This window comes from Lissotriton helveticus, chromosome 2_2 (assembly GCF_964261635.1).
Source record: "Lissotriton helveticus chromosome 2_2, aLisHel1.1, whole genome shotgun sequence".
NCBI lineage: Eukaryota > Metazoa > Chordata > Amphibia > Caudata > Salamandridae > Lissotriton > Lissotriton helveticus.
This window is the reverse complement of record NC_136060.1, coordinates 382,610,442-382,637,403: the sequence shown is the minus strand read 5'-3', so window position 1 is coordinate 382,637,403 and position 26,962 is coordinate 382,610,442. Positions and strand designations below refer to the sequence as shown.

At 49.0% G+C, this 26,962-nt stretch overlaps 1 protein-coding gene across 1 annotated transcript in view; it reads right to left on the bottom strand.

The window, feature by feature from the left end:
• The window catches only part of POLN (DNA polymerase nu), a 2,689,548-nt gene that overhangs the window by 1,497,551 nt on the left and 1,165,035 nt on the right, over positions 1 to 26,962 (bottom strand). Inside the window, exon 12 of the mRNA XM_078678603.1 lies at positions 20,698 to 20,763. Within this exon, the coding sequence (XP_078534729.1) occupies positions 20,698 to 20,763 (66 nt within the window). The remainder of the gene's footprint in view (positions 1 to 20,697; positions 20,764 to 26,962) is intronic.

The window sequence follows — 26,962 nt, the reverse complement described above, 5'->3', positions numbered from 1 at the left end:
TAGTGACGTCCGCCCCTTCCGCTTTTTGAGGTACTCCCCGGACCCGTATGTTATTGCGACGGGAGCGGTTTTCAAGGTCCTCTGCATGGGCCTGGAGGTCCAGTTGCTGATCCGTAAGTCGCAGAACTTCCTGCTGTAACTGTACAATTTCGTCGCTTCTGGCCTGATCCGCCTCCTCGACGGCAACTACATGTTCTCCTAGTCCCTCCACTTCCCTCCGGAGTTCCCTCACCTCTTGCTTCAGGGATTTAAAATCTTCCCGGAGGGAGTTGAACACCGTTTCTAGGAAAGATCTAGTGATAGGCACCTGATCCTCAGTAGACTCCAGCAACATTTTTGCGGGTTCGGGAGAGGGTGGGTCCTTACCAGGTTTTCGTTGGGGCTTTGCTAGCAGTTCCGGGAGGGTTTGTGTTAATCTCCTCCCCTTGAGGTTAGCCATGGCGTGTCTAGACCCCGGACCAGGTCGGCCCGAAGACTACCAGGGGGCCGGGAGCGAAGGCCAAGGTCCGGAGGTAGCAGCACGAGGGCCAGGCAAGGTGCAACGAGGCGACGCCGGCTCCAGGGGACGTCCGCTGTGCCAGGGGCCCCTAAGGAAGCTGCACCGGGGGCCACACGGCACCTCTCTAGTTCACAGCAGAGTTCAGGCAGCAGGCGAGGGTAGGCAACCAGGCACAAACACCAGAACGCAGCCTCTCAGTAGGTGGTCACTCACAGCACCAGCCAGATCCTGGTCAGGCAATCCACAGGGCAAGCGCTCAGGCGTTCACCAGGGCGCACACAGCCTCCCGACATCACCAGCAGTATAACATAGTCTGTAGGCTCTGTTAGGATCTGCTCCGGGAGCTCAATTGCGCCCCCCGACAGCCCCCGTCCGGGACTCTCTCTCCCACCTCTCCTCACCTCAGTTCGATGGCTGATCGGAGCTTAGCACCCTCTAGGTCGCGTCCGACCTCGGCCTCGACCCTCGGCTGGAATCGTCGCCATCCTCCGCCGCACTCACTCTCGCAGGGCCAGCCAGTCAGGGCCTCTTCCCGATGTCTCGGGCCCTGCACAGGAGGTCAGGCCGCTCCCGCCGACGCCAAGATCCGGGACCCAGGGTTCACAGCCCCACCGGGGGCATTGCGGCACAATGGGTGCGTGGTGGGGCCGACCCCGTTCTCCAGAGGCCGCCAGCTAGGTCCGCGGGGCGGGCAACGGCCGCGCGCCTCCACCAGGCCCGAGACCGGGGCCTCGATTACTTTGGTGCCCGGCCGGCACTTCCTCACCCCGCCGGCCGGGACTCAGCAGTGGCGGCTAGCTCTCTTCCACCCCCCGATCCAGGGGCTTGCCAGCACGGGAGAGCGGCCGCAACCTCCAAGGGCTGTCGCCCGGACCCAGCAAGGATTAGGGCAGATGGGGGCCAGAAGGGACCCGGCTACCGCTGCGGGGCGGCCGCCATCTTAAAAACTACCGCGAATCAGACAGTCGGCGCCAAAACCGCCCCGGAGGGCGCACAAGTCGGGAAGTTGCAGCTCAGGGCGACAGTCGGCTGCAAATCGTCAGCGGCAAAGTTTCGTGGTGATTTGGGGGGTTAAGCTGATCTGTGAGGAACCAGGGCAGGGAGCCACGGCAACCCGCGTCCAGCTAGGTCGCCATCTTGGCCACGCCCCCATATGGCTTGTTTTTAAAAAGGTACCCCTGTCCCAGCTAATATTCCTGTGGTAACTTTGCTTTTTAATGGAAGTTATCTTATTTTGAATAACCACGACTGCTGAGACTTGCGGGCAGGCATCCCGCATATAGTAACAGTTTCCCAACGAGTTAACAGTAGCAGGAATCTCCTCTTTCCACCACATCATTGGGATTGTAGATAGTTTGCTTTGGCCTTCCATTCCAACTTTGAAAACAGATTTCAAACTAAGCAGACTCAAAGCGCTATTGTTTCAACAAGAAGTGTCTCTCACATCAGCTCGAGAGACCTTCGAATTGCAGGTGGCGAGAACCGCAAGTGAGATTCACTCGCTACTAAATATGAATTTCCCACTCTATTTTGGAGAATTAATACATCAAATATTTAATGCATCTGACGCAGAGGGCCTTGCCCACTTTTTTAAACTCGTGGGATCTGGCCTTGTTTCTTCCTTTCAGACTATTTTTTGAGTAATACTGGCATTTATACATTATATTTTTCCAGCGCCTTTGGGGGGTTTACTGCGGCGCTCCTTTTGATATGAGGCGTGCTTGTATTGCTCCTTCACAATGACTGCTTGATTTGTTGAGCTGCCAAACCCAGTCCAGTTGCAGCTATACCGTGATCGGATGTGCCAGATTTTTTCTACAATGCCATTGAAAGCTCTTGACATCGACTACTGGCTGACTGACCTTCCGTTATGCCTACTTCACCTGCGTGCAACCTGTGTTCCACTGTCTCTGGTGCCCTTTTCAATGGGCCCTGGATGTCTGCCTCTCCAATACTACACATGCTGCCCTGGATTACAATCTGTTAATGGGTCTGTTAAAGGCCCATGACCAGGAATGTGCCATGGTTAGGTATTTGGTGTGCGATCCTCTACTTGGACCAATGGCAGACTTGAGTACCTGCGATCGTGCGCAGCGCCTCATAGACGGGAATTTCATCGAAGTTAACGCAAGTTGCCCTGAGATGTTCCTAACAGCCTCTAAATATGAGGCGCATGTGTACTCGTTCGACCTACTTAACTGGCTAGCATACCTTTTTACTATGGATGGGTCAGACAACATACTGGAGTTCATGGCATTTTGCTTTTCCCACCACATTTCTGTCTCCAAAGACTAACTATGAATGGATGGCTTTTTTGAGTACCCAATTGCCGACATTTTTGGGGAAATTGAACCTTGTAATGATAATTTTTTTTGTTGCTTCATATTTCTCCTAATTGGAGCACCACTGAGTCGCTTTGCCTCTGCTTACCTCTGATTTTTGTCGTAGCATATGGCTAATGGCCTGGCTAAGGGGAGGGTGTCACGTGCCCCTAGGGGACATTGTCATTTACACTAAGTTAGCAAGAGCACATTGCAACTTGCCTGCAGCTTTGCGCATGTTATTACACGTCTTTATTTTTTGCAATATTTTCTATGGCTGCTTTCACATGAGAACTCATCACTGTGTTCACTCTCTGCATGTTCCTGGGATTTTGACTGAACATTATGTGCAAGGTCGAACAACAATGCCCCTTGGTATTTTGTTCTGACCAGGCCTTAGCCCTTTGACAAAAAATACCGATGCAGCTGTTGTTTGGACAACGTACTTGGGCTTTTAGTGGGATACACAAATAGGTAGCACACACTTGGAGAGGGACGTTTTCAGGTAGAGGAGTGAGACAGCTCCTATGATGTACATCTACCATCTAGGCTAAGGTACCAGGTTTGCTGACAAAGCCCATAGATCTTCTATTATATAATAATACTTCTTCTTAGCAAAGGGTGGGAGGTTAGGCACTATAGTCTCTTCTCAATTGCCTTTTAATGATGACATCTCCCTTCATGATCTATGGGCTAGCTGCTATGCTGACTGTATTTGTACTATGCATTTTCCTGCTTGTTGTGGCACTTATATTTCATATTAGGGCACGTTAGTTAAAATAAATATTTTAAACTGTGTTGTGTCTCTGCCAGATCTTATTGTGGGCAAGTACAAGAGTGCGAGCGAAAGGGTGTGTTTTGTTACCACGATTCCTGAGAGATATGTGAGTGTTGTGTTCTGGGGTGTCTAATCATTTGTTTCTCTGTGAGTGAGTAGGAGAGCAAGTGAGACACTATAGCTAGTCAGTCCCGGGCTCGCGTGGTAGGAAGACTCAGTCCCTAAAGACCAAGGTCCCATATTCCTTCGCATAGTTATGTATTTGTGCAGAATCTCTGCAACAATTCCCAGTGGACCATGTCAGTCATACCGGCTATTGAGCCTTTTGTAGTGGACGGCACACCATCCCCTTTAGCTCCAAAGTGGAAAGACTGGACAAACTGCCTGCAATTCTACTTCGATGGGGCTGGTATTGCCCGTGAGAGGTGGGTCCTACTGCTCCACCTTGGCAGGAAGGACATCTATAGAATATACAAAACACAGGTAGGAGCCACTTCAAAGACATATGTCACCCTCTGAAATGCCTTAAAGGCTCACTTCGAACCCATGGCCACATGGACTATTAACGTTTTGCATTATGGCAGGCTCTGCAGGAATCGGATGAATCATTAAACAAGTTCCATGGGCGAATGAAGGAACTGGCAAGCATGCACGGGTTCCTGGATGAGCAAGAACACATTTGCACTCCAATAATGAAAGGGTGCCACTCTACAAAACTCAGAGAAAATATACTCCAGGAATCTGGAGAACCACTGCAAGACATCTTGTCCTTACGACTGTCCAAAGAATTGGCTACGCCAAGGGCCTCTCATATGGAGGCTGCAATTCACCACCCAATCAAGACGGACAAAGTCAACATCACGAAGACACGACCACCACCCACCCCATCGAGGCACCCACCTGAAAAGAAGAAAGGCTATGGGTGTGAGAAGTTGGCCTGATATGCAGTGCTCACTATTCTAGTGATCACTATGTATCATTCCAAACAACCCTTATTGATGATTGGTTGTAAGTCAACCTGATAGACCAGCTATCCTAGTAGCATGGACAAGAGCAGTCTTTAGGCTAAACTCTAGAGGGCGTGTTAAGCCAGCTGTTATACCATCACATATACCCCTTGAACACCAAGTGAAAGGACACCACACAAGTTGTTATGAAAATAAAAGTATATTTATTTATAACACAACAACCCTGGACTCTTTATGAGGACAGGGTGCTAAGCACAATACAAAACTCTTAAAGAAATACTGAAAGTCGCACAATTTACACAAATGCCCGAGGGGCACGGAAAACCATATACTACAAAAGTGGAATGCAAAATTACTAGCAGGTAAGTACTACTCTCAGAGGCTTTAGAACCGCTGGGCCTACAATGCTGAACCCTTAGATTAGAAGCAGGAGGCCTGGGGACATCGTGTACAGAGTGGGAACTCTCACGCGTAAGGCGGGACAAAGTCTATGGATGCTAGTAAATGCAAAGTTAGTGTTCTCGGGCGAACCCGACTAGGTGGGTCAAAAGCGAAAGTGGATCTAGACACTTAGAGAGTGGATCTACGCTGGAGCACCGTGGTACTCGGTTTACCTAGCCCAGGGGCTGCGGCTGCATAGGGTTCAAGTGTCGTCGGGAATCCTCGTTGACGAACCAGGAGCCTGAAGTGGAAGTTGCTGGCAGGCGACCAGTGAAGATGTTCCGGGCTGATCCAAGGACTGGATCAGTGAAGAAGGATACCTGTAAGCAGAGGGGACCAAGTTCTGAATCACTAGCCAGTGATTAGGTGGGCACCAGGATGGCACCGGACGAGGTCACTCAGCCAGGTGAAGAGGCGACACTGGATGCTGCTGCTGCACGGACCAGGGCGAGGATGTCGACCAGGCTGGAGGTCTGTGAGCTGTCCCACGTAGGATGTCTGCTGCTGGCGATGCTGGATCCGGTGAAGGAGGCAACAAGCCTTGGCTAAGGCAAGCCCACGTGGCGACACAAAATGGCGTCTGGAGTGGACCAGGAGGGTCTGAGGAGGGTCCCCTTCAGGAGGAGACTAGGGCTAGTCTAGAGGAGCTAGACCAGCGGTGAAACAAACGTAGGACGTCGTCTGGAGGGTCACTAGCCAACGGGCAAGTGACCGGACAACGTGGCAAGCAGAGCAGAAGCAAAAGGGCCCCACGCAGATCTGGAGGATGCTGGGGGGCTGGACTTCGGTGCTCGAGCTGCTTGGGGTTGGGGCTTCTCTTACTCCAGTGCACCCACTCGAGGGTCCCTCGGCGGTCGTGCTGGGTCAGTGTCGTGCTGGTTCAGATGGTCACCGGGTCCTCTGGTCTCGTCGCACCCACGGTTCTCAGCTGTGCTGTAGAGGCAGGTTGAGGTCAGAGAGGGCAGGGAGTCCGGGTCTCGTCGTGCTGGTCAGTCTGGTTCCGGAGGAAGGACGTTTCAGCAAACCGCAAGATACTTAGTTGATGCCTGCTGCTGCAGGGTGACTACTCCTTAGTCACAAGGGAGAAATCTTGAGAAGAAGTCGAGAGTTCCTTTCGTAGAAAGTAGTTTCAGGATTCAAAGATGATCTAATTTGGAAGGGTCCCCGCTCCCACCTTTATTCTAAAGAAAGGGGCTGGCACGCGACTAGGTCCTGCCCATGGCTGGGACCAGGAGGGGGGTGGTTACACCCCTTTCCTTTGTCCGGTCTCTCCCCAGCTCAGGGGCTGGTGTGCCCCCAGAACTGGTTTGAGCCGGCCTCTGCATAGTGAGCACCGGGGTGCCACTTGCAGTCACCTTCCTCTAAAGCCCTGCCTACCTGGGATACACAAAATCCTGTCTGGGATGGTGCTGGCACCGCCCCTGACAGGAAACCCTTTGTCCATGCCTCCGTTGCTGGAAGGACTCCCAGCAGCAGGAGGGCAGACTTGTGTCTCGGTGGCAGCATCCATTTTGTGGAGCTGAGGGTATGTCTGACTTTAACCGGGGTTCACAGTTACATACATGCCGTGTCCCTCTAGAAGGGTGGAATGCTAACCCCGTCGCCAGAATTGGTGAGGGGTTAGTATTCCAATTCGTATGACACCTTACTCGACATGTTTTGATAATGCTATACCAAAGTTAGCATATGACCGCGAGGTACATAATGCACTTAAGAGTATATGGTATAGCGTTATCATGGACAGCTATTAGGACTTGGTTCCGCAAGCTGCAAATGGGCTCAGCTCATGCCAGAGCACCATTTCACATTATTCCAAGCACTCTGCCTTCAGGATTTATAAGGCCTGCCATAGGAGTGACTGATAGGAATATATGTGTCCATTTTAGGGTTAGATATAGGTATACTATTTCTAAAGCAAAGGGTGATTACACCACCTTGCCCCAGCTGTCAAGCAGCCAGTTGTGTCAGTTTTTGGATGGCCAGCCAGGGGTGGCATAATACATGCTTCAGCCCCTGGAAGGCCCTGGGTACGCCTATGCCCTGGATACCTAAGGTATACTGTACAGGGACTGATAAGGTGACTCAGTATCCAATCAGATATGTACCTAGGGTACATGGAATCCATTTTAACAGAGAGAGCAGTGGGCCTGGGGTCCTGAATAGCAGGGCCCCAGGTCAACTAAGTCAGAAAACCAGCAAAACACCAGGCAAAAAGTTGGGGGCAACCATAGTCAGGGATCTACCTTCCTACATAACCCCCCCCCAAACGAAAGGAGATAAGGCTATCCTTGACCAGGTAAGCCTATATTGCCCAAGTGGCCATATAAGGAAGTACCAGCACTGGCATGGTTACCCCCTATCTCATGGTCCACTAAGCAATCCCTCACCCTAAGGGTATCTGAGGGTCTCCACCATAGGGAATCTCTACCTGTGGTGTGCTTTGGCAAAGTAAAAGGCTGGTGCTGAGATGGAGTACTGAATGAGGCTCCACTAATTTTGGGCTCAGCTTCCTCCAATCATTATCCACCATAGAGGCCTTTCTTTCCAAGACTGAGTTGTGTTGAGCTCTCACGGTCAACCTCTGGCTACCTAAAGCTGAAGGTTGGGTCCCTCTGTTTGGCTTACTGGAGGGACAGGTCAGGTTTGGGGCCCTTAGGTCCCAGGTTTGGCTGTGCCCAACAGTGTCCATCTGGGGGAGGTCCCTAGCTAATTTTAAGGGGGGTCCCTCAGGAGTTTGTTTTATTTTCACTTGGCTAGGACTACTAGCTTCAGTGCCCTTAATCTGCTGATTGAGGAATTCTTTTGGACAGGGGGCCCTTTGGGGTCCACCACTGGCCTCCCTGACCTCTACAGCCCTGGGCTGACTGAGGCAGGGTAGAGAGGGGCAGGTTACCTGCTCCAGACTGGGTCCCACCTTGGAAGGGTCCACTGACATCAGGGGTTCTGCCAGGCTAGGCCTGACTACCTCTGGGGCAGTTTCTTCACAAGGGGTCAGATCAGTTCCCTGAGGAGGCTGATCCTTTCCTAAAGTCTGGTGGGAGGGAGATTTCTCTTCCTCCTCAATGCTCTCTGTCTGAGTGGAGTGATCCATAGTTTCAGGTTTCACAACACTATTATCTGTCTGAGTTTGAGCTGTGGCCATCACAACTCTCCCAACCTTTTCATGAGGGGACTCAGTTTGGGTATGGGCTGTTACCATCACAGCCTTGCCAACCTGTTCTGAGAAGGAAGTTGTCTGAGATTGGGCTGTGACTGGCACAGCCCTCCTGACCTGTTCAGGGAGGACATATTGGACTGGGGCTGTGGCTATCACTGCCCCACTAACCTTACCATGGAGGTTTACCATTTTAAAATGGGTTTCTTGCTCTACCTCAGCCCAGACTGAGATCTCTAAATCATTCCCCAGTAGGCAATCTACAGGCAAGTTTGATGACAATGCCACTCTCTTGGGGCCAGTGACACCTCCCCAGCTGAGATTTACCACTGCCATGGGATGATCTCTCTGCACTCCATCAATATTGGTCACCTGGTATGTGGCTCCAGGTAATAGTTGCCTTGAGGGGACTAGGCTCTCAGTCACCATGGTGATGCTAGTCCCTGTATCTCTATAGGCCTCAACTTTTATACCATTGATGAGGGGCTCCTGTCTGTACTTGCTCAAAGTGTTGGGACAAGCAGTGAAGTTGGCAAACCCCATGCCATTTTCACAGACAAGAGTATCTAAGTCAGGGGACCGGTTTAGGCCATAGTCCCCAGGAACTCCCAAAGTAAATGCACCCAAATTCTTGGGGGCACTCCCACCACCTGGGGGATTACTACTAGTAGTAACAGGAGGCTTGGAAGTGTTACTTGGGGGTATGTTCTCCTTATTGTCGTTGGCCTTTGGGCAACTGCTATCAGTTTTGTAATAGCCTACCTGTTTGCAGGTATGACAATAAGGTTTCTTTTGGGTATTGGAAGGAGTCTGGGACCCACCCTTGTCAGAGGATTTTTGGGGCCCTGATATGGTTTGATCTGTAGATTTATCCCCACCCTTCTCTTGAGGCTTGGTTGATTCCTTCTTCTGGTCACCACCTTGGTTCTTAGGCCTAATCCTGGTTCTGACCCATTTGTCTGCCCTCTTACCCAATTCCTGTGGAGAGGTCAGATCAGAGTCTACCAGGTGCTGGTGTAATAACTGGTTCTGACAATTATTTAAGACTTGCTCTCTCATAATAAGATTATACAATCCTGTGAAGTCAGTAACTTTACTACCCAGTAGCCAGCCTTCCAAAGCCTTAGTGGCACAATCAACAAAGTCAGCCCAATCCTGAGACTGAATTTTCTGGGTGTCCCTGAACAGCAACCTGTGCTGCTCAGTGGTTAGGCCAAACCCATCAACCAGTGTATTCTTCAGGACTTGGTAATTGTTAGCAACCTCAACTCTAGTAGTGAGGAGCTTATCTCTACCTTTGCCTTCAAAGGAGAGCCACAGTATAGCTGCCCACTGACTCTGGGGGATACACTAGACAGTGCAGGCCCTCTCCAAAGCAGCCATCCATTTATGGATGTCATCCCCTTGTTTAAAGGGGGGCACTATCTTACTCAGGTGTTTAGTGTCTAAACTCCTTTCTTTATCTCTAGGGATATTGCTGCCACCAGTGGGGACTACCCCACTCAACTGTTGCTCTCTAGCAAAGGCAAGCTTCTCTTTGGCCAGGGCAAGTTCTTCCCTCTGGATCCTCAGATTAGCCTGTTTCATCCTTGCTTCATGTTCTCTTCTCTGAGGGGAAGTCATTCTCCTCTGGGGAGAATTCATTCTCCTCTGGGAAGAGGCATGAGTGTGCACAGATCTATTGGAGTCCCAAGAAGGAGATCTATCTCTTCTAACTCCAAGGTTAGGCCTCATTAGGGTCAGTACTGGGGGTCCCCCAGATCCTTCTCTAAGTAGGTCTAAGTTGGCCCTAGTAAGTCTGCTGACTAGTTCAGGCCTGTTGTCTGCCTCATCCCCAGAGAGTTCCTGTTCTTCCTCCTCCTCAACTGCATTTTCAGTGTCAAGGAGGTCTGGATCACCAAGGGTACCCTCTAAGGCTGGCATGTTCCCATCTGTATGAGAAGCTTTCCTAGCATCATATGTCTCTAAGAGACCTAACAGAAAGGGAATGGTGGGGTTAGACCCCTGTTTCAGTTTCCTGGAGGTACACAATTGTCTCATCTCCTGGCGTGAGCGCGCGCGTCACTGGGAGGGGAATAACACACCGGGCCCCACACACTCCTCACAGGCAGCCGGGCCCCCGGTGCCCCCCTATGCCCCAGGCCCTGCAGCCCCCACTGAGCGGTGCTCAGGCAGAGAGCGTTATTGCTGCAGATGGAGTGAAGCCAAGAAGTAAGCACATTACTAAGGTCAATTAAGTAATGGTCACCAGCTTGAAAGCTCTGTTAATTCTTCAGTATTTGTCATTGATCGCCACATGTGGCTGGTTTGGGTCTGCCCCCTGCATCATTCCCGATAACTCGCACAGGTATTCTGGGATTACCAGGTAGTGCAGCGTGGCTGCCACCCTCAGAGGAACAAAATATAATATAACTGTCAGGTGTTGCAGAGCCTGGGTCCTGTCGGAGGAGCATGATGAGTTCTGGGCCACCAAGTAACAGAAGCATGAACAAAAAAAAGAAGGTTTACATTTAGAAACACAACGAAAAGGATTATTTCAAGGAAAGTTAAAACATTCTCGAGCACTAGAGAAGAAACAAATTCTATGTACCAGGAATGGTGAGGATGTTGGAGCGGAAGAAACTGGTGAATGTGAAAGCTGTCAAATCCCTAAAGGAAAATGATCATAAATGTTTACCAAGTGTCAGTAACTGAGATTGAGGAGAACATTGGCCACAATTGATCCCCACGCTGTGCACTTGAGAAAACTCAGTGTTGTAAATTCTGTTTGATGGTTTATGAGAAATGCTTTGGAGACCCAAACCCTCCCCAACAGATCAGCATCCGTAGACGTGTTGTGATGTGACAGAACCATCAAAAAGACTAATATCCCTGGTTTACAAGCGCAAGTTTTTGTCTCTGTCTCCTGAAGACGAGAGGAGAGAAAATATTTTTTTAAATAAAGTAATTGTAAATACGCTTTCTCAGATGTCGTTACAGCAAAGATCCTGGATTACCATTTCCAATATAGGAAGATTTTCCCCCACCAGCTCTGTCTCTTGGGTTGATACGAGTAGTTTCAAAGGGTCCTGTAACTCCAAAGTCGCTCATATACCTGTCTTAACCACTGAACAAAAAAGCATATACTGGCACAGAAAGTATAAAAGGGGCCAGTGTTACACTATCGATAATTCATAAAACGCCCTGACATGCCCTAATCATCTGTCATTACTGGTATGAACAAACATACCTAACAGGCTAACACTAAGGCCCAAAGACCTTATCAGTGCTTTTAAAACTCCTAATTCAAATGTGATAAACTAGAATCACTAAATGAGCCTAATTAAACTAGACAGAATTCACCCGGCATAACTTGGAGAAAATGAATCCATGAGAGGCCTCTTAATCAACACAAGGGGCTCCTCAGTGAAAGTTAATAAGACAAGTTAGATCGGTGCCTTTAAAGGTGGAAAAATGATCTCCAGGTAAAAACTATAATTAGTTGAATACAAATGTGAAGAAGAGCATCTGCAGTGTAGTTTAGAAGTTAATGTTGAGTTGTAACATAAAGAAGTACACGATCAGAAATCAAATTCAGTCTTAAGATGACATGTATCCAGGAACAAAGCCAACTTGAAGAAACAAACAACTCGAATAAGAGCAATGACTGTGGGAACAGCTTTAGTCATCAATCCCACCTCACTAAACATGAGAAAACTAGCGCTGGACGAAAACCCTATCAGTGCCCCGAATGCCAGAAACACTTCAATCACAAATCCAATCTCACTGTACATGAAAGGACCCACACTGGACAAAAACCTTATCAGTGCTCTGAGTGCCGGAAAGGATTCAGTCAGAGATCCGGTTTAATTGAACACGAGAGAACTCACACTGGACTAAAACCTTATCAGTGCTCTGAGTGCCGGAAAAGCCTCAGTCAGAAATCCAACCTTACTGTGCATGAAAGAACCCACACTGGACAAAAACTGTATCAGTGTTCTGAATGCCAAAAAGGTTTCTATCACAAATGCGGTTTAACTCAACATGAGAGAATCCATACCGGGCTCAAACCCTATCAGTGCTCTGAATGCCAGAAAAGCTTCAGTCGGAAAATAACTCTCACTCACCATGAGAGTACTCACACTGGAGAAAAACTTTATCAGTGCACTGAATGCTATAAAAGCCTCAGTCATAAATCCAGCCTTACTGTACATGAAATAACCCACACTGGACAAAAACCTTACCAGTGCTCTGAGTGCCGGAAAAGCTTCAGTCAGAAGTCCAACCTTACTGTACATGAAAGAACCCACACTGGGCAGAAACTATATCAGTGTTCTGGATGCCAAAAAGGTTTCTATCACAAATGTGGTTGAACTCAACATGAGAGAATCCATACTGGGCTCAAACCCTATCAGTGCTCTGAATGCCAGAAAAGCTTCAGTCGGAAAATAACTCTCACTCACCATGAGAGAACTCACACTGGGGAAAAACCTTATCAGTGCTCTGAATGCTGTAAAAGCTTCAGTCAGAAATACAACCTTACTGTGCATGAACAAACCCACACTGGGTATAAACCGTATCAGTGCTCTGAATGCCACAAAAGCTTCAGATTGAAAACAACTCTCACTAGACATGAGAGAACTCACACTGGGGATAAACCTTCTTAGCTCTCTGAATGCTGGAAAAGTTTCAGTCGGAAATCTGGTCTCACTCAACCTACGAGAACTTACCTAGAAAAAACCTCCTCATTGCTCTAAATGCCAGGGAAGGGTCTGCTGGAGATTTAGTTTTATTCAACAAGAGAGAACACACAATGAGAAAAGAAAATGACTCGTGCTCTCAATGTGACAAAAACTTTAGTTGTAAATGTAACCTTTCTACATAAGAGAGACAATGTGGGAGAATAAAAGGTGCTCACTGTGAACCCTGAGGAGGAGCTTTCAGCATCGCAAAACATTTACATGAAGCAGCCACAAAGACATTGATCCATTGATTGTCCAACAAACTGTCTACTGAGAAAAGCACACAGCGTGGGATGGAAATGCTTGAATTAACCTCATTCTTTTGTAACTATTTGTGGCCTCATTCCATTCAGCGTGTTTTGCTCCCTGAGTGTTTATAAGCCATGGCTCTGACCCACAAAGGCCATTGGATCCTGAACTTTGAGGCGACGCTTCTAGATTCAGGAATGCTTGTAACCTTGAACTGCTTCCAGCCTTAATGAGCCTCGCCAGAGGGCTGCAGCAGGAGTCCCTTTGTCATAGGTCTCTATGGGACCAACATCTGTTCTGTGCCAGGTAGGGCACAGAGGGAGAGGGGTTGGCCTAACGGCTAAGGCGCTCGACCTCGGACCTGGGGATCTGGGTTTGAGTCTCGGTAACGACACCAAAAACCCCCTGTGATTCTGGGCAAATCACTTAATCTCCCCGTGCCTAAAAAAATGAAAGTGTGTCCTCATGTAACGTAACTGGTGCTATGTAAAGCGCTCTGATAACTGATTCGGTTCGGTTCTAGTTCGCGCTATATAAAACTCTGCAACAAAAAAAAAAAAAACTGAGAGCTGCATATCTTGAGATGACCTGTGGAGGGTCACTAGCCACTAGGGGAGTCTCTGAAGACTCTCCATGGGTAGACATGCTTCTAGTGTGGTGTAAGTGATGCACCTACCTACACTATGGGTTTACCTACTGATCCCTTGCTAGAGTTGTAGTTTAGGGTGTGCTAAGCCCTATTGAACTACAACAGATGGTTCAGTAGACCTCAGAGTATTCTAAGCTAAGTTATATGTACCTTGGTACTTATGTGATCTTTCAAATGATATTCTTAGGATACGTGTGGTAAAACAACAGCAAGCTCCTATCCCAACCGCTGCTCACCAATGTGAGAAGTTGGCCTGATATGCAGTGCTCACTATTCTAGTGATCACTATGTATCATTCCAAACAACCCTTATTGATGATTGGTTGTAAGTCAACCTGATAGACCAGCTATCCTAGTAGCATGGACAAGAGCAGTCTTTAGGCTAAACTCTAGAGGGCGTGTTAAGCCAGCTGTTATACCATCACATATACCCCTTGAACACCAAGTGAAAGGACACTACACAAGTTGTTATGAAAATAAAAGGATATTTATTTATAACACAACAACCCTGGACTCTTTATGAGGACAGGGTGCTAAGCACAATACAAAACTCTTAAAGGAGTACTGAAAGTCGCACAATTTACACAAATGCCCGAGGGGCACGGAAAACCATATACTACAAAAGTGGAATGCGAAATTACTAGCATGTAAGTACTACTCTCAGAGGCTTTAGAACCGCTCGGCCTACAATGCTGAACCCTTAGATTAGAAGCAGGAGGCCTGGGGACGTCGTGTGCAGAGTGGGAACTCTCACGCGTAAGGCGGGACAAAGTCTATGGATGCTAGTAAATGCAAAGTTAGTGTTCTCGGGCGAACCCGACTAGGTGGGTCAAAAACGAAAGTGGATCTAGACACTTAGAGAGTGGATCTACGCTGGAGCACCGTGGTACTCGGTTTACCTAGCCCAGGGGCTGCGGCTGCATAGGGTTCAAGTGTCGTCGGGAATCCTCGTTGACGAACCAGGAGCCTGAAGTGGAAGTTGCTGGCAGGCGACCAGTGAAGATGTTCCGGGCTGATCCAAGGACTGGATCAGTGAAGAAGGATACCTGTAAGCAGAGGGGACCAAGTTCTGAATCACTAGCCAGTGATTAGGTGGGCACCAGGATGGCACCGGACGAGGTCACTCAGCCAGGTGAAGAGGCGACACTGGATTCTGCTGCTGCACGGACCAGGGCGAGGATGTCGACCAGGCTGGAGGTCTGTGAGCTGTCCCACGTCGGATGTCTGCTGCTGGCGATGCTGGATCCGGTGAAGGAGGCAACAAGCCTTGGCTAAGGCAAGCCCACGTGGCAACACAAAATGGCGTCTGGAGTGGACCAGGAGGGTCTGAGGAGGGTCCCCTTCAGGAGGAGACTAGGGCTAGTCTAGAGGAGCTAGACCAGCGGTGAAACAAACGTAGGACGTCGTCTGGCGGGTCACTAGCCAACGGGCAAGTGACCGGACAACGTGGCAAGCAGCGCAGAAGCAAAAGGGCCCCACGCAGATCTGGAGGATGCTGGGGGGCTGGACTTCGGTGCTCGTGCTGCTTGGGGTTGGGGCTTCTCTTACCCCAGTGCACCCACTCGAGGGTCCCTCGGCGGTCGTGCTGGGTCAGTGTCGTGCTGGTTCTGATGGTCGCCGGGTCCTCTGGTCTCGTCACACCCACGGTTCTCAGCTGTGCAGTAGAGGCAGGTTGAGGTCAGAGAGGGCAGGGAGTCCGGGTCTCGTCGTGCTGGTGAGTCTGGTTCCGGAGGAAGGACGTTTCAGCAAACCACAAGATACTTAGTTGGTGCCTGCTGCTGCAGGGTGACTACTCCTTAGTCACAAGGGAGAAATCTTGAGAAGAAGTTGAGAGTTCCTTTCGGAGAAAGTAGTTTCAGGATTCAAAGATGATCTAATTTGGAAGGGTCCCCGCTCCCACCTTTATTCTAAAGAAAGGGGCTGGTACGCGACTAGGTCCTGCCCATGGGTAGGACCAGGAGGGGGGTGGTTACACCCCTCTCCTTTGTCCGGTCTCTCCCCAGCTCAGGGGCTGGTGTGCCCCCAGAACTGGTTTGAGCCGGCCTATGCATAGTGAGCACCGGGGTGCCACTTGCAGTCACCTTCCTCTAAAGCCCTGCCTACCTGGGATACACAAAATCCTGTCTGGGATGGTGCTGGCACCGCCCCTGACAGGAAACCCTTTGTTCATGCCTCCGTTGCTGGAAGGACTCCCAGCAGCAGGAGGGCAGACTTGTGTCTCGGTGGCAGCATCCATTTTGTGGAGCTGAGGCTATGTCTGACTTTAACCGGGGTTCACAGTTACATACATGTCGTGTCCCTCTAGAAGGGTGGAATGCTAACCCCGTCGCCAGAATTGGCGAGGGGTTAGTATTCCAATTTGTATGACACCTTACTCGACATGTTTTGATAATGCTATACCAAAGTTAGCATATGACCGCGAGGTACATAATGCACTTAAGAGTATATGGTATAGCGTTATCATGGAACAGCTATTAGGACTTGGTTCCGCAAGCTGCAAACGGGCTCAGCTCATGCCAGAGCACCATTTCACATTATTCCAAGCACTCTGCCTTCAGGATTGATAAGGCCTGCCATAGGAGTGACTGATAGGAATATATGTGTCCATTTTAGGGTTAGATATAGGTATACTATATCTAAATCAAAGGGTGATTACACCACCTTGCCCCAGCTGTCAAGCAGCCAGTTGTGTCAGTTTTTGGATGGCCAGCCAGGGGTGGCATAATACATGCTTCAGCCCCTGGTAGGCCCTGGGTACGCCTATGCCCTGGATACCTAAGGTATACTGTACAGGGACTGATAAGGTGACTCAGTATCCAATCAGATATGTACCTAGGGTACATGGAATCCATTTTAACAGAGAGAGCAGTGGGCCTGGGGTCCGGAATAGCAGGGCCCCAGGTCAACTAAGTCAGAAAACCAGCAAAACACCAGGCAAAAAGTTGGGGGCAACCATAGTCAGGGATCTACCTTCCTACAATGGGTATTGTGGAGAGCGCCCGCAGTGGATGAGTGAATGCCCAGCAAAAGAGAATCAGTGCTCTGCTTGCTGAAAGTACAATCACTTCGCCAAGGTATGCCGATCCTCCAAACCCACGAAAGAAGCAGCACATGTGCTGGTGGATGACACAGCCGATAGAGAGGACATGGACGATGACACAGAAGACTGCCCAGGACACTACATCCATGCGGTGGGAAACCTTCCTAAAAATGTCATCATCTACCTAGGTGCCAAATAAAAGTAGACAACCAGCATATCTCAGCCACGATCAATACTGGTGCGTCTATCGAACTGATGTCGGCAACACACCTTCCATGCTAAAGGAAGCCAAGATCAAAGTATCTGCAGAGGTCACCCATCCCTCTCCTGGGCTGTTTCACATCCATGGTGTCTCATCAGGAACAGGGTACTATGGTATATGTGGCCAAAGTGGGACAGTGTATGGTCTTGTTTGCCTTAGCGGTACAAGAAGAAGAGATCGCAACTATCTTGAAAGAATTCGGCAAAGTCTTCAAAGGCATCAGATGCAAAGAAATCAAACTCCACATTGATCAATTCATCCAGCCAGTGGCGTTGAGACATGGGTGCATCACCTTCCATATAAAGCCCAAAGTAGAGGAAGAGCTGGAAAAGCTAGAGCAAGAAGGGATCATAGAAAAAGTCACAGGACCCACCCCATGGGTCTCCCCGATCACAGTGGCTAAAAATCCAAAGCAACCAGGTCTGTAGCTGTGTGAACATGTGGCTCCTCAAAGCAGCCATCAAGAGGGAACACCCCAGCACTCCCACTGTTCTCCAAGATGGACCTCAGATCAGCGTACCACCAACTACTGCTTGACCCCGATTCTAGATATATTACCACATTGTCAATAAATGTAGGTCTCATCGGTAACGCCGCCTCAATTTTTGCATCTCTAGTTCGGCAGAGGTGTTTCAGAACACCACCAGAGAACCGTGGGACCGTGAGTGATGATATCCTAAAAGAACACCACAGGCATCTACGAGGAGTGCTGAAACGTATCAAGGAGGCAGGTCTAACCCTGCATAGGGAGAAATGTGAATTCCTTAACAGCAAATCTGTTTTTTTCGGCTACACATTCTCGAAAAGGGCATCACGCCAGACCTGGAAAAAGTGTGTGACATCCAAGAAGCTCCAGCCCCATGCAACATCTCGGGAACACGAAGTTCCCATGGGATGGTGAAATTCTGTGGAAGGCTCATCCCGAATTTAACAAATCTTACTCAACCTCTCCGCGAACTCACCAAGTCATTGATGCTCTGGCAACGGGGCCTTGTACAGGTAATGTTATTCCAAGGAAGCAAAGAGGCGCTATCTGCTGACACCATCCTATCTTACTTTCATCTGACAAAGGCCAAAAATGTGGCCGTGAATGCGAGCCCTCATGGTCTGGGAGAAGTCCTCATGCAGCGACAGCAGGACAAGAGCTGGACTCCAGTGGCCTCATTCAGTCGGTCATTAACAGAGACTGACAAACATTATTCCCAGATAGAACTCAAGGCCATAGCAATCCACTGGGCCTGCAGGCATTTCCACATCTACGTGTATGGCCACCCTTTTGTTGTCCTTAGAGGACCAAGACTAGTTATGTCACTGGTGTCAGGTGTGAGGTGCCCCGGATCAACAATCACTAAAGAAAGTCCAAAGCATCCCTGGGAAAATGTGAGCATGGATTTTGGACATCTCCCCGATGGGCGATACGCCCCAGTCCTCATTGATGATTATGCCAAATATCCAGAGGTGGAGATTGTGGGATCCCAAACAGCCACAGAAGTCATAGCCAAGGTAGAAGAAGTATTTGCCACTCATGGCATAATCAAGCTGGTGAGGACGGACAACTGTCCTCCCTTTCATGGGCAGGAATTCACAGATTATCTGAATTCCTGGGGCACCCAACATCGCAAGGTGACCCAGAGGTGGCCTCAGATGAATGGGGAGGTCGAGTGGTTCATGTGGAACCTTAACAAGGTGATTTGCATAGCCCATGCTGACCACTCATCAATCATAGGACCTACCTACAGTTTTCTAAGCGAATACTGGATGACTCCATGGTGTAGTGTATTTTGTAAAGCGCACAGCTGCCCCAACGGGGCGTCCCGGCGCTGTATAACGCTGTGGAACCCTTCCTGGCTCTCCCTGTGAGATGCCTCTCCTGGGCACCCCCAAGGTGAAGCCAGGCATCCCAGTGTTGTAGGGGCCGTTGTGGAGATTAAGCAAGCTATTGCCCAGAGTTGCAGCGTGGGACCCATGATTAGAATAGGCACTGAGGCGAGAATTATCAGGTCCTAGTAAATTGAGCCCAAGACCCTGCCGCGTCGGGACTTGAACCCTGGTCCTGGGCCTGATCTCTGCTTCAGAGTCTGCCGCTCTAACCAGTGAGCCACTCTTCTCCACACCAGTATGGGGCAAGTGGTCCTAGATACAATTGCCCATAACCTTACGTGAATTCAGGATCCCATTGATTATGCAGTGGTGCTCAACAAAAGAAAGAATACCAATGATCTGTCCAGTGCCAGGCGGAGAGCCGGTCAATCATCAATTTGCCAAGGAGATCTAGTGTACCTCAAGTATTGCCATCCTGGTAGTAAATTCTGCCTTCCTTTTAAAAAACCGCCTGTGGGTGGTGACAGGCAGAAAAGGAACAATAGCCACTGACCGCAAAGGAGAGGAAGAAGTCAGTCGCATTATCTCATTTTTTAAGAAAGATCATGGGAAGTGGAAGGCCCGAGATCATGTGGATGAAACTAGTCTCAGTGAAGAGGACATAATGCCTGACTGTTTGTCTCCGCCACAGAATGGATCTCCAAATCTGTCCCAGGTTGAAGACTCGACATCTGAAGTCTCAGACCTTATCCCAGGGGTGTTCCCTGAAAATGAAGAGTCTGATTCCCAGCTGCTGACCTGTTCTGGCTGCGGTGACTATTCCAAGTATTGCCTAAGTGGCAGCCCTACTCCATCTTTCCGACTGGCTGATTTACTAGTGTGACGAAGATGCTGTTGAAGAGCTGGAGTCGGCAGAGTGGTAACAGCGTCAGAGTGGTAACAGCGTGAAATGAGTTGACATGCAATGATGTTTATGTTCTGTTGTAAAACCTATGGTTTATGATGTTTTGGTTTTATATTATTTCTGTTAAAGTTGGAAAGGAATGCAGTGTTCCACTATTCCCAAGGATGCAGGGGTGTGGAGAGGTCCACCGTTAGCGGGCCACCTATAGTGGTTACGCTGGGTGTGACGCAGGAACCGAGGTTATAAACTACAGGTGGGCGTGACGCAGTCACGTAGTGGCCCCTCTAACTATATGACGTGTATACGTGTAGTCATCATTTCTAGGCTTTGGCTTTACAAGCCGCAGCGTCTTTAGGACGCTCTGTGGGCCACCACTACAAAGTGAGGCGCCTGCACACGGAAGGATGGCAACAACGCACTCATTTGTGCAGAAGTGTCTGCGCAGTAGAACTGTTCTGTAGAAGATGCGGGGCGAATGCATTCTGATGTGCATTGTATTAAGGAGGCAATAATACTGCTTTAGCCAGTCTGATATTGACATGCAAAGTGCAATGTCTGACACTGTGGAAGACTACTGAAACTCTGCTTCCGGGGTGGACTGCCCGCTGACTGAATTCATGAGTCTATTCTATAGTGTATGTGCAGTACCCGTTCTTCTGTAGCAAACAAGAGCGAGTCTCATTCTGCAAACGGAACTAATCCTCGTCGTGCAGGTCCTGTTCTTTCTGTAACATTGGACAGGATTCATTTTGTGTTAGAAATCTCTTTGCAATTGTAATCGGCTGTTTCCATTTTGCAAGCGTCCTTAATGAAAGGAAGTTTTACGTATCTCTTACATAATTACATCTATCAATCATTTGTTACTACACATATAGTTAAATAGGACATTACCTGCAGTTTGACTTGAAGTTCCTTCATGAGATCATAAAGGGTTTCCAAATTCTCACAGGCATTCTGCTGTTAAGAATAAAATGAAAAATTAACATTTACATCCAAAGCAATAGCTGTATAAGAACGACTGTACAATTTATGCAGAGAGAGCATTCACCATTTGAGCTGGTTTGGGAGCAGGAAGAAATACAATTGTGCCCAACGTCTTGGCTTTTGTGCACTGAAACAATGTAAGCATCCTTAAGAAACAAAGAGGAACTGGAAAATGGAAAGATAGCGATGCTTATTTCCTGCACCGTGAGAATTTTGTACCGTGTCTATAATTTGTGTGTGTGTATGCGTGTGTGTGTAAATGTGTGCTTGTGGTTGACGCCTATTGGTGTCGTAGTGTGTTTGTGACTGCCTGTGTGTGTAGATGTGAGGGAGTGTGCGCTGATATATGTGTGGTGGTTGGTGAATCAGTAATTATGTGTGTCGGTGTCATGGCTGTCTGTTGGTCGGGTGGCGTGTTCCTGATGGGGTGAGTGTGTGTGTTGTTGAGATGGCTAGTGTGTGTGCTGGTGTGAGGCTGTGCTGATATATGTGTTTCATAGTGTGTGTGACACTGCCTCCCCGCCCCCCCGCCAGTACTACAGAAAGCAGTATAATTTCAGAGGATATTCCCAATCAAGGTTAAAGTTCAATCACATGAAATGGACAGAACAAAGAAATCATCTAAAAGCAGGAGCCGGCATTTCATAGAGCTCATTTGGTGGACTGAATAACTCATATTTTTTTTTGTTTAAATATCTTTATTGGTATTTTCTGATTTTATCGTGACTGGCATCAAGATTTTGTACAAAATATCCAAATGTTTACAACATAATTATGGAACACTTATAAAGAATAGCATTACACATTTCAACAGCGTGATATTATTACTAGTGTACGAATTCTCGATTACAAGCACTGGTACCATATGTGAATATGTGTTTTGAGGTCCCTGTGTGCCATTGCTCACATGTTTTGCTACATCATGGTTTATAAATTGTAGTCATTTCCATTTACATCATGCTTATGACACGTCCAACTGGAACCGACATAACAATATCCGATATATATGTGGTCGAGCATACAAAAACTGTCTTTCTGACATAATCATCAATTTACGGCAAGAAAAGAATCACATAATGACAAAATAAAAGAGGAAACCACTGAAGGATACCAATAAGACATATTTTATATAATGTGCAAACAAAACTGAAACTTATAATATAAAAACTGCCATCTATGGAATATAAATAGGGTCAATTCTACATGACTATGTATGAACGTGTATTAACAGTACATTACCACCTAGTGGCTCGTCTAGTCGGGAGTTGAATCAGTGCCCATATCTAAATACAATTACAAAACAACAGAGGGCACCCCTATACCTGAAGACAGACAGGGCACGGGTAACCACCCAAAACAGACCAAGGGGAGTATACGTTTTCTATTCTACGTGCTCTAAAGTGTATCTGCTCCGCACAGCTGAGCGGCGAGTCGCTAATGTGTCTATTACAGATCAGCAGATGGAGTATTATCTCCTACCACTGTATAACCGTGCTGAAGGGCAGTGAGTAGTGTGTCCCAGCCTTGGGCAATAGGATATTTGCGGAGCCCTTCCGTCTCCTCTCTGTGTAATGCCGTACTCTCCGCTTGCGCCCATATTGTGAGTGAGCGTTTCCAGCTAATTACCTCTGGGGGATCCGTATGCTTCCACTTATTGGTTATCATTAGTTTTGCAGTGATTAAACCTAAATCTCAGAATCTCGAGATAACCTTATTTTTTGGACATCTGGGATAAAGCCCTAGAAGGCAAGCTTCCCATAACAACGGCAGGAGTGTGTCTGTACACAAGGCAAGGATCGTGACCACCTCCTGCCAATAATGTTGAAGGGATGCACAAGCCCATAGCATATGAAGCAGGACCGCATCTGGCTGCTGGTAGCGCGGGCATGCAGAGGTGGCAATATGGAAGTATCTATTTACCTTGTCAGGTGAGAGGTACGCCCTCTGTATAATGAATGTTTGTATACACTTGAACCTAGAGTTCCTCGGTATGTACCTAGAATCCACTAAGATAGCGTCCCATTCCCTATCGGTCCAAGGCTGGCCTCTATCTGCCTCCCATCTGACTCGGTTTCAATGTATGAGCAAGAAGCGTCTCCACCAGTAAATGCAGTACACTACATGCTATCCCGCCCCCATTACATGTAAGTATTGTAATAGTAGATGTGTTGGTGGCCCAGCTGTTAGATCCCCCCAGGCGGCTGACAAAGCCTATAGAAGGGAGGTATGTAGAAGGAATCGACCTGCCGGCAACTCAGCGTCTTCGGCCAATATCTCAAACGTCATGGACTGAATAACTCATGCAGCGGTCAATGCTGTTGAAGATCAATTGAATGGACTAATGATCCGGTCACCGGAATAAAGCGCACTGTTTTCTCAATTGATGAGACTTTTTTTAACAAATGGTGTTGTCGTAACAGTTAAGTTTCAAGGTAAATTGCCAGTTCCAAAACAAATACTACAGCAAGTTATATATGCTGCTCGATGACAAAGGTTTGTCGAACTGTAAGAATAACTTGCACTTCCACAGATTTCAGATGTTACCAGTGATGTAATATCATAGATTAACAATGGTCACTGTGCTTAGAGGTACCGATACGTATCTCCTCAAACTTTAGACTAAAACACACACAATTCAACTATCTCCACCATACCTACCTCACCACAGAGCGGTTGGCTGGTGTGTACCCTGGGGTCCCCGACACCTGCCCGCGCTACCAGGCCTCTGTTGCAGATTTCATACACATGGTCTGGACATGCCCACAATTAGATGCCTACTGGGACAGGATACTGGGGTTCCTCTTGGAGGGCTCAGGATCCCTGCTCCAGAGGGAAGAACTACATTGTTTATTGGGCATTGTGATGTGGTCATGGCCATCGCCGTAAACCGAAGGGGTGGTGGTGGTGGACCACCCTCGTTATTTGTACACAGATGTTATGTATATAATGATTGGGGGCAGTGTTAGTTACTGAATAAAAGATGCCTGGTGCAACCAGGATGTGAAACAGACTACTTCCGGTGTCCTGGTGCTTACTTACCTGGTGGTGTCTTGAACATAACATCTTGGCGACGAAGGGGGTGTTCCTGCGTGTCCTGTTCCCTGAAGTGGCCAGTTGCCTGCTGCTTCTTGTTTTCCCTGCTTCCTGGGTTCTTGCTGCCTCTTTGCTGCCTCGCTGCTTCGTTATTGCTATTGGTGGTTTTGCCCCATTTGCTCTTGGGGGTGTGGCCTGCTGTTGACGGCGTGTGCCGTGCTGGAGGAGGCCGGGTGGAGTGCAGCGGTGGTGGGAGTGCTGTTGTGCTGCTGGTGCCCCGAAGCCTGTGACATCCTGCTGGGGTGAGAGGAGTGTTTCGCCGGCTGTATGTGCTGCTGGTGCCCCGCGGCCTTTGGCGTCCTGCTGGGATATGGAAGGCGTTTCACCAGCTGTTCCGTGACTCATGGTCTCCTGCTACAGTGAGAGGAGTCTCTCGGCTGTGGGGGCATGGTGCCAGCCTGGTGCCTTGCCTGTTGTTTTGGTGCAAGAGTTTTGGGTTCAGGCAAGTGGTGCTGGGTCTTTCTTGGGCTCTTTTTGGTGCTTTTTCAGTCCAGGTGTGGTGCCTGTGTGGTGTGGCCGGGACTGTGGTGCTTCTTGTTGGAGGGTTTTGCTATGTCGCCATCCCTCCTGTGGAGCATTTTCTGTTGGATGGTCCTCCGTCAGCAAGGCGGCCCATTGGAAGGACTAGGTGGACCATTTAGAGACATATTTTGATGCCATTGACCTGGAGGAGAAACAACGGCGTCCCATGCTGTTGCATCTTGTGGGGCAGTCCTTCACCATTTGGGGCGGTCGATGGTTGAAGGTGGTATGGTAAGCCCTTACCGCCCATTTTGAACCGCTGGCCAATCCGGATTATGAGCAGTTTCTGTTACGTCAGGCACGGCAGCTACCAGATGAGTCCGTGGATACATTTTATGCTCATCTATGTGATTTGGCCAGCACCTGTACGTTGCCCGATGCTGCGGATGAGATCAGGGCCCAATTCATACAGACTGTTCCTCTAATAAATTATGTGAAGCTATTCTACAGGTGCTGGGCATGTCAATGGCTGATATGTTGAACCGGGCAAGTCTAAGGAACTTTCAAAAGCGGCCCATATGGAGTGGCGCTCCAACACGTGGTGAAGGTGGAGCTGGTTATTGTTGTTTCGGCCTGAGTCCCTGACTGGAAGAAGCTGAGGAGTAAGGGGAAAGTGGAGCAGCCCAGGCACTTTTATGGTTGAGGGGATCCTTTTCCTCATAAAGGGACGCGCACTGCTACTGGAAAGAGGTGTTCCAATTGAAGCAAGTTCAACCATTTTGGAAAGATGTGTCGCTCTGCCCCCGCATGATGGTCTGTCTCTGTATCATCTGACCAGGTGTATGTTGCTGCTCAGTTGCCAGTGGAAAGAGACATGGACGATGATGATGTGGAGGGGGCTATACATGTCCTCCATGCTTTGCAACCTGGGGGTCATCAACGAAAAGGTATCCCTAAGTGTCATGTGATGGTGGATGGTCACCCTGTGCCGGCCTTGATTGATATGGGTGCCTCTATAAATGTGATGGCCAAGTCAATGATGCTGACGTTGCCGATTTCTCCCATTTTGATTTCAATCACTACAAGGGTTTTTGCCTATGGGCCCTCTGATCCCCTTCCGTTGGCAGGAGTTTTTATTGCTGAGGTGTCACATAGTTCTCATGCGATAAAGACACGGATATATGTCACCCAAGGGGGTCATGGGATGTTGCTGAGCTGTCGGTCAGTGGAATTTCTGCAATTTTTTTGCTTTTGCTATGAGTGTGCATCAATGGAATGTGGAGGAGTTGTTGGCCCAGGTTTCACCCCTGTTTGACGGTATTGGCTGTTTGAAGGGTCGCATGATCAAACTTCATATTGATGAACTTGGCCCATTTTCCCAAAATGTTTCGCTTTTCACCCTCCTGTTTGAGGATGTCTCCCCCATGGTAGAAAGTTGTATAGGCCATGGGTGGTGTGAGATGCCCTAGTAAATGTACTGCAATGGTGTGCGCACTTGTTAACCCCCCATTGTAAAAATTAACCCTGGTGAAATGTTGCTTTTAAAATGGATGCCATGGCTGTGTGTTGTGCCACCTGACTGTGGTAGGTTAGCAGTCTAGTGTTCGGTTCTCAGCCATCCCAGCTTTTGGACAGAAAGCCTGGCACCCAGGGTGCTCTACTCCTCCCCTGTGAGCCGGTTAGAACCAGTTCCCTAGACGCTTCCAGAAGCTTCTGGCACTGTCTGGTAGGTGGGGTGAAGGGCGTATAAGTAGGGGGGCTGTGCCACCATGTACTCAGTTAGAGCCTGGACATGAACGTGAGGGGACCTGCTGTCAGGAGGTACCGCCACTTGGGCCTGTGTGCTGGACCATGCACCCAACTGAAACCCCTCCGCTAGTGAAAGCCACACTGCAGGAGTAAAGGCGGCTTACAGGAGGAGTGCCACGCTACAGAGGAGGATGGTTTTTCAAGCCTACCGCCCTGTCCTCATGAGTGCCCACTGACCACTGACCTTGCCCAGTAGTGCCTACTGCTCTGCTATCTGGCTCCCTGGTGCCTGGAAGAGAAGAGCGCTTTAACTGATTGCCAAGGAGCACCTTTGATTTCACCCAGAAAGAGGTGAGGAGCGCTTCCACCCCAATCTGCGACACTGTGCTGGGTAGCCCTGCATGAGTGCTGCATTTGATGTGCCAGGGGGAGAGGAGCTGAGGCCTACAGTGTTGGATTGAGAGGACTGAGCCCCCTTGCGCTGTGCTACCAAAGCGCTGTAATCCCCTAAGCGTTGTGGGGCCAAGGAGAACTGTTTATTTGGGAAGCGCCGCAGGACCCTTCCCCGTGTTATTGCCGCCATCGCGGGTGCCCACCCCGCGTGCCTGCTGCCTCTGAACATGACTAATATGGCGGGTGCCTACCCGCGTTTTAGTGCCCCTTTTCGCGGGTGCCTACCCCGCGTGTGGAGACTGCCTGCTTGTGCAAACTACAGCGGGTGCCTACCCCGACGTCCACTTCCGAGTAAGAGGGAGCCTACCCCTCATTACTGCCCGGAATCACCGCCGCAACTCAGGATTACCTCAGGGCCGCCGCGCTGCCTGCGCCGACTCGGAAGAAGAAGCAGCTGCCCCGGAAGTCAGGCGGG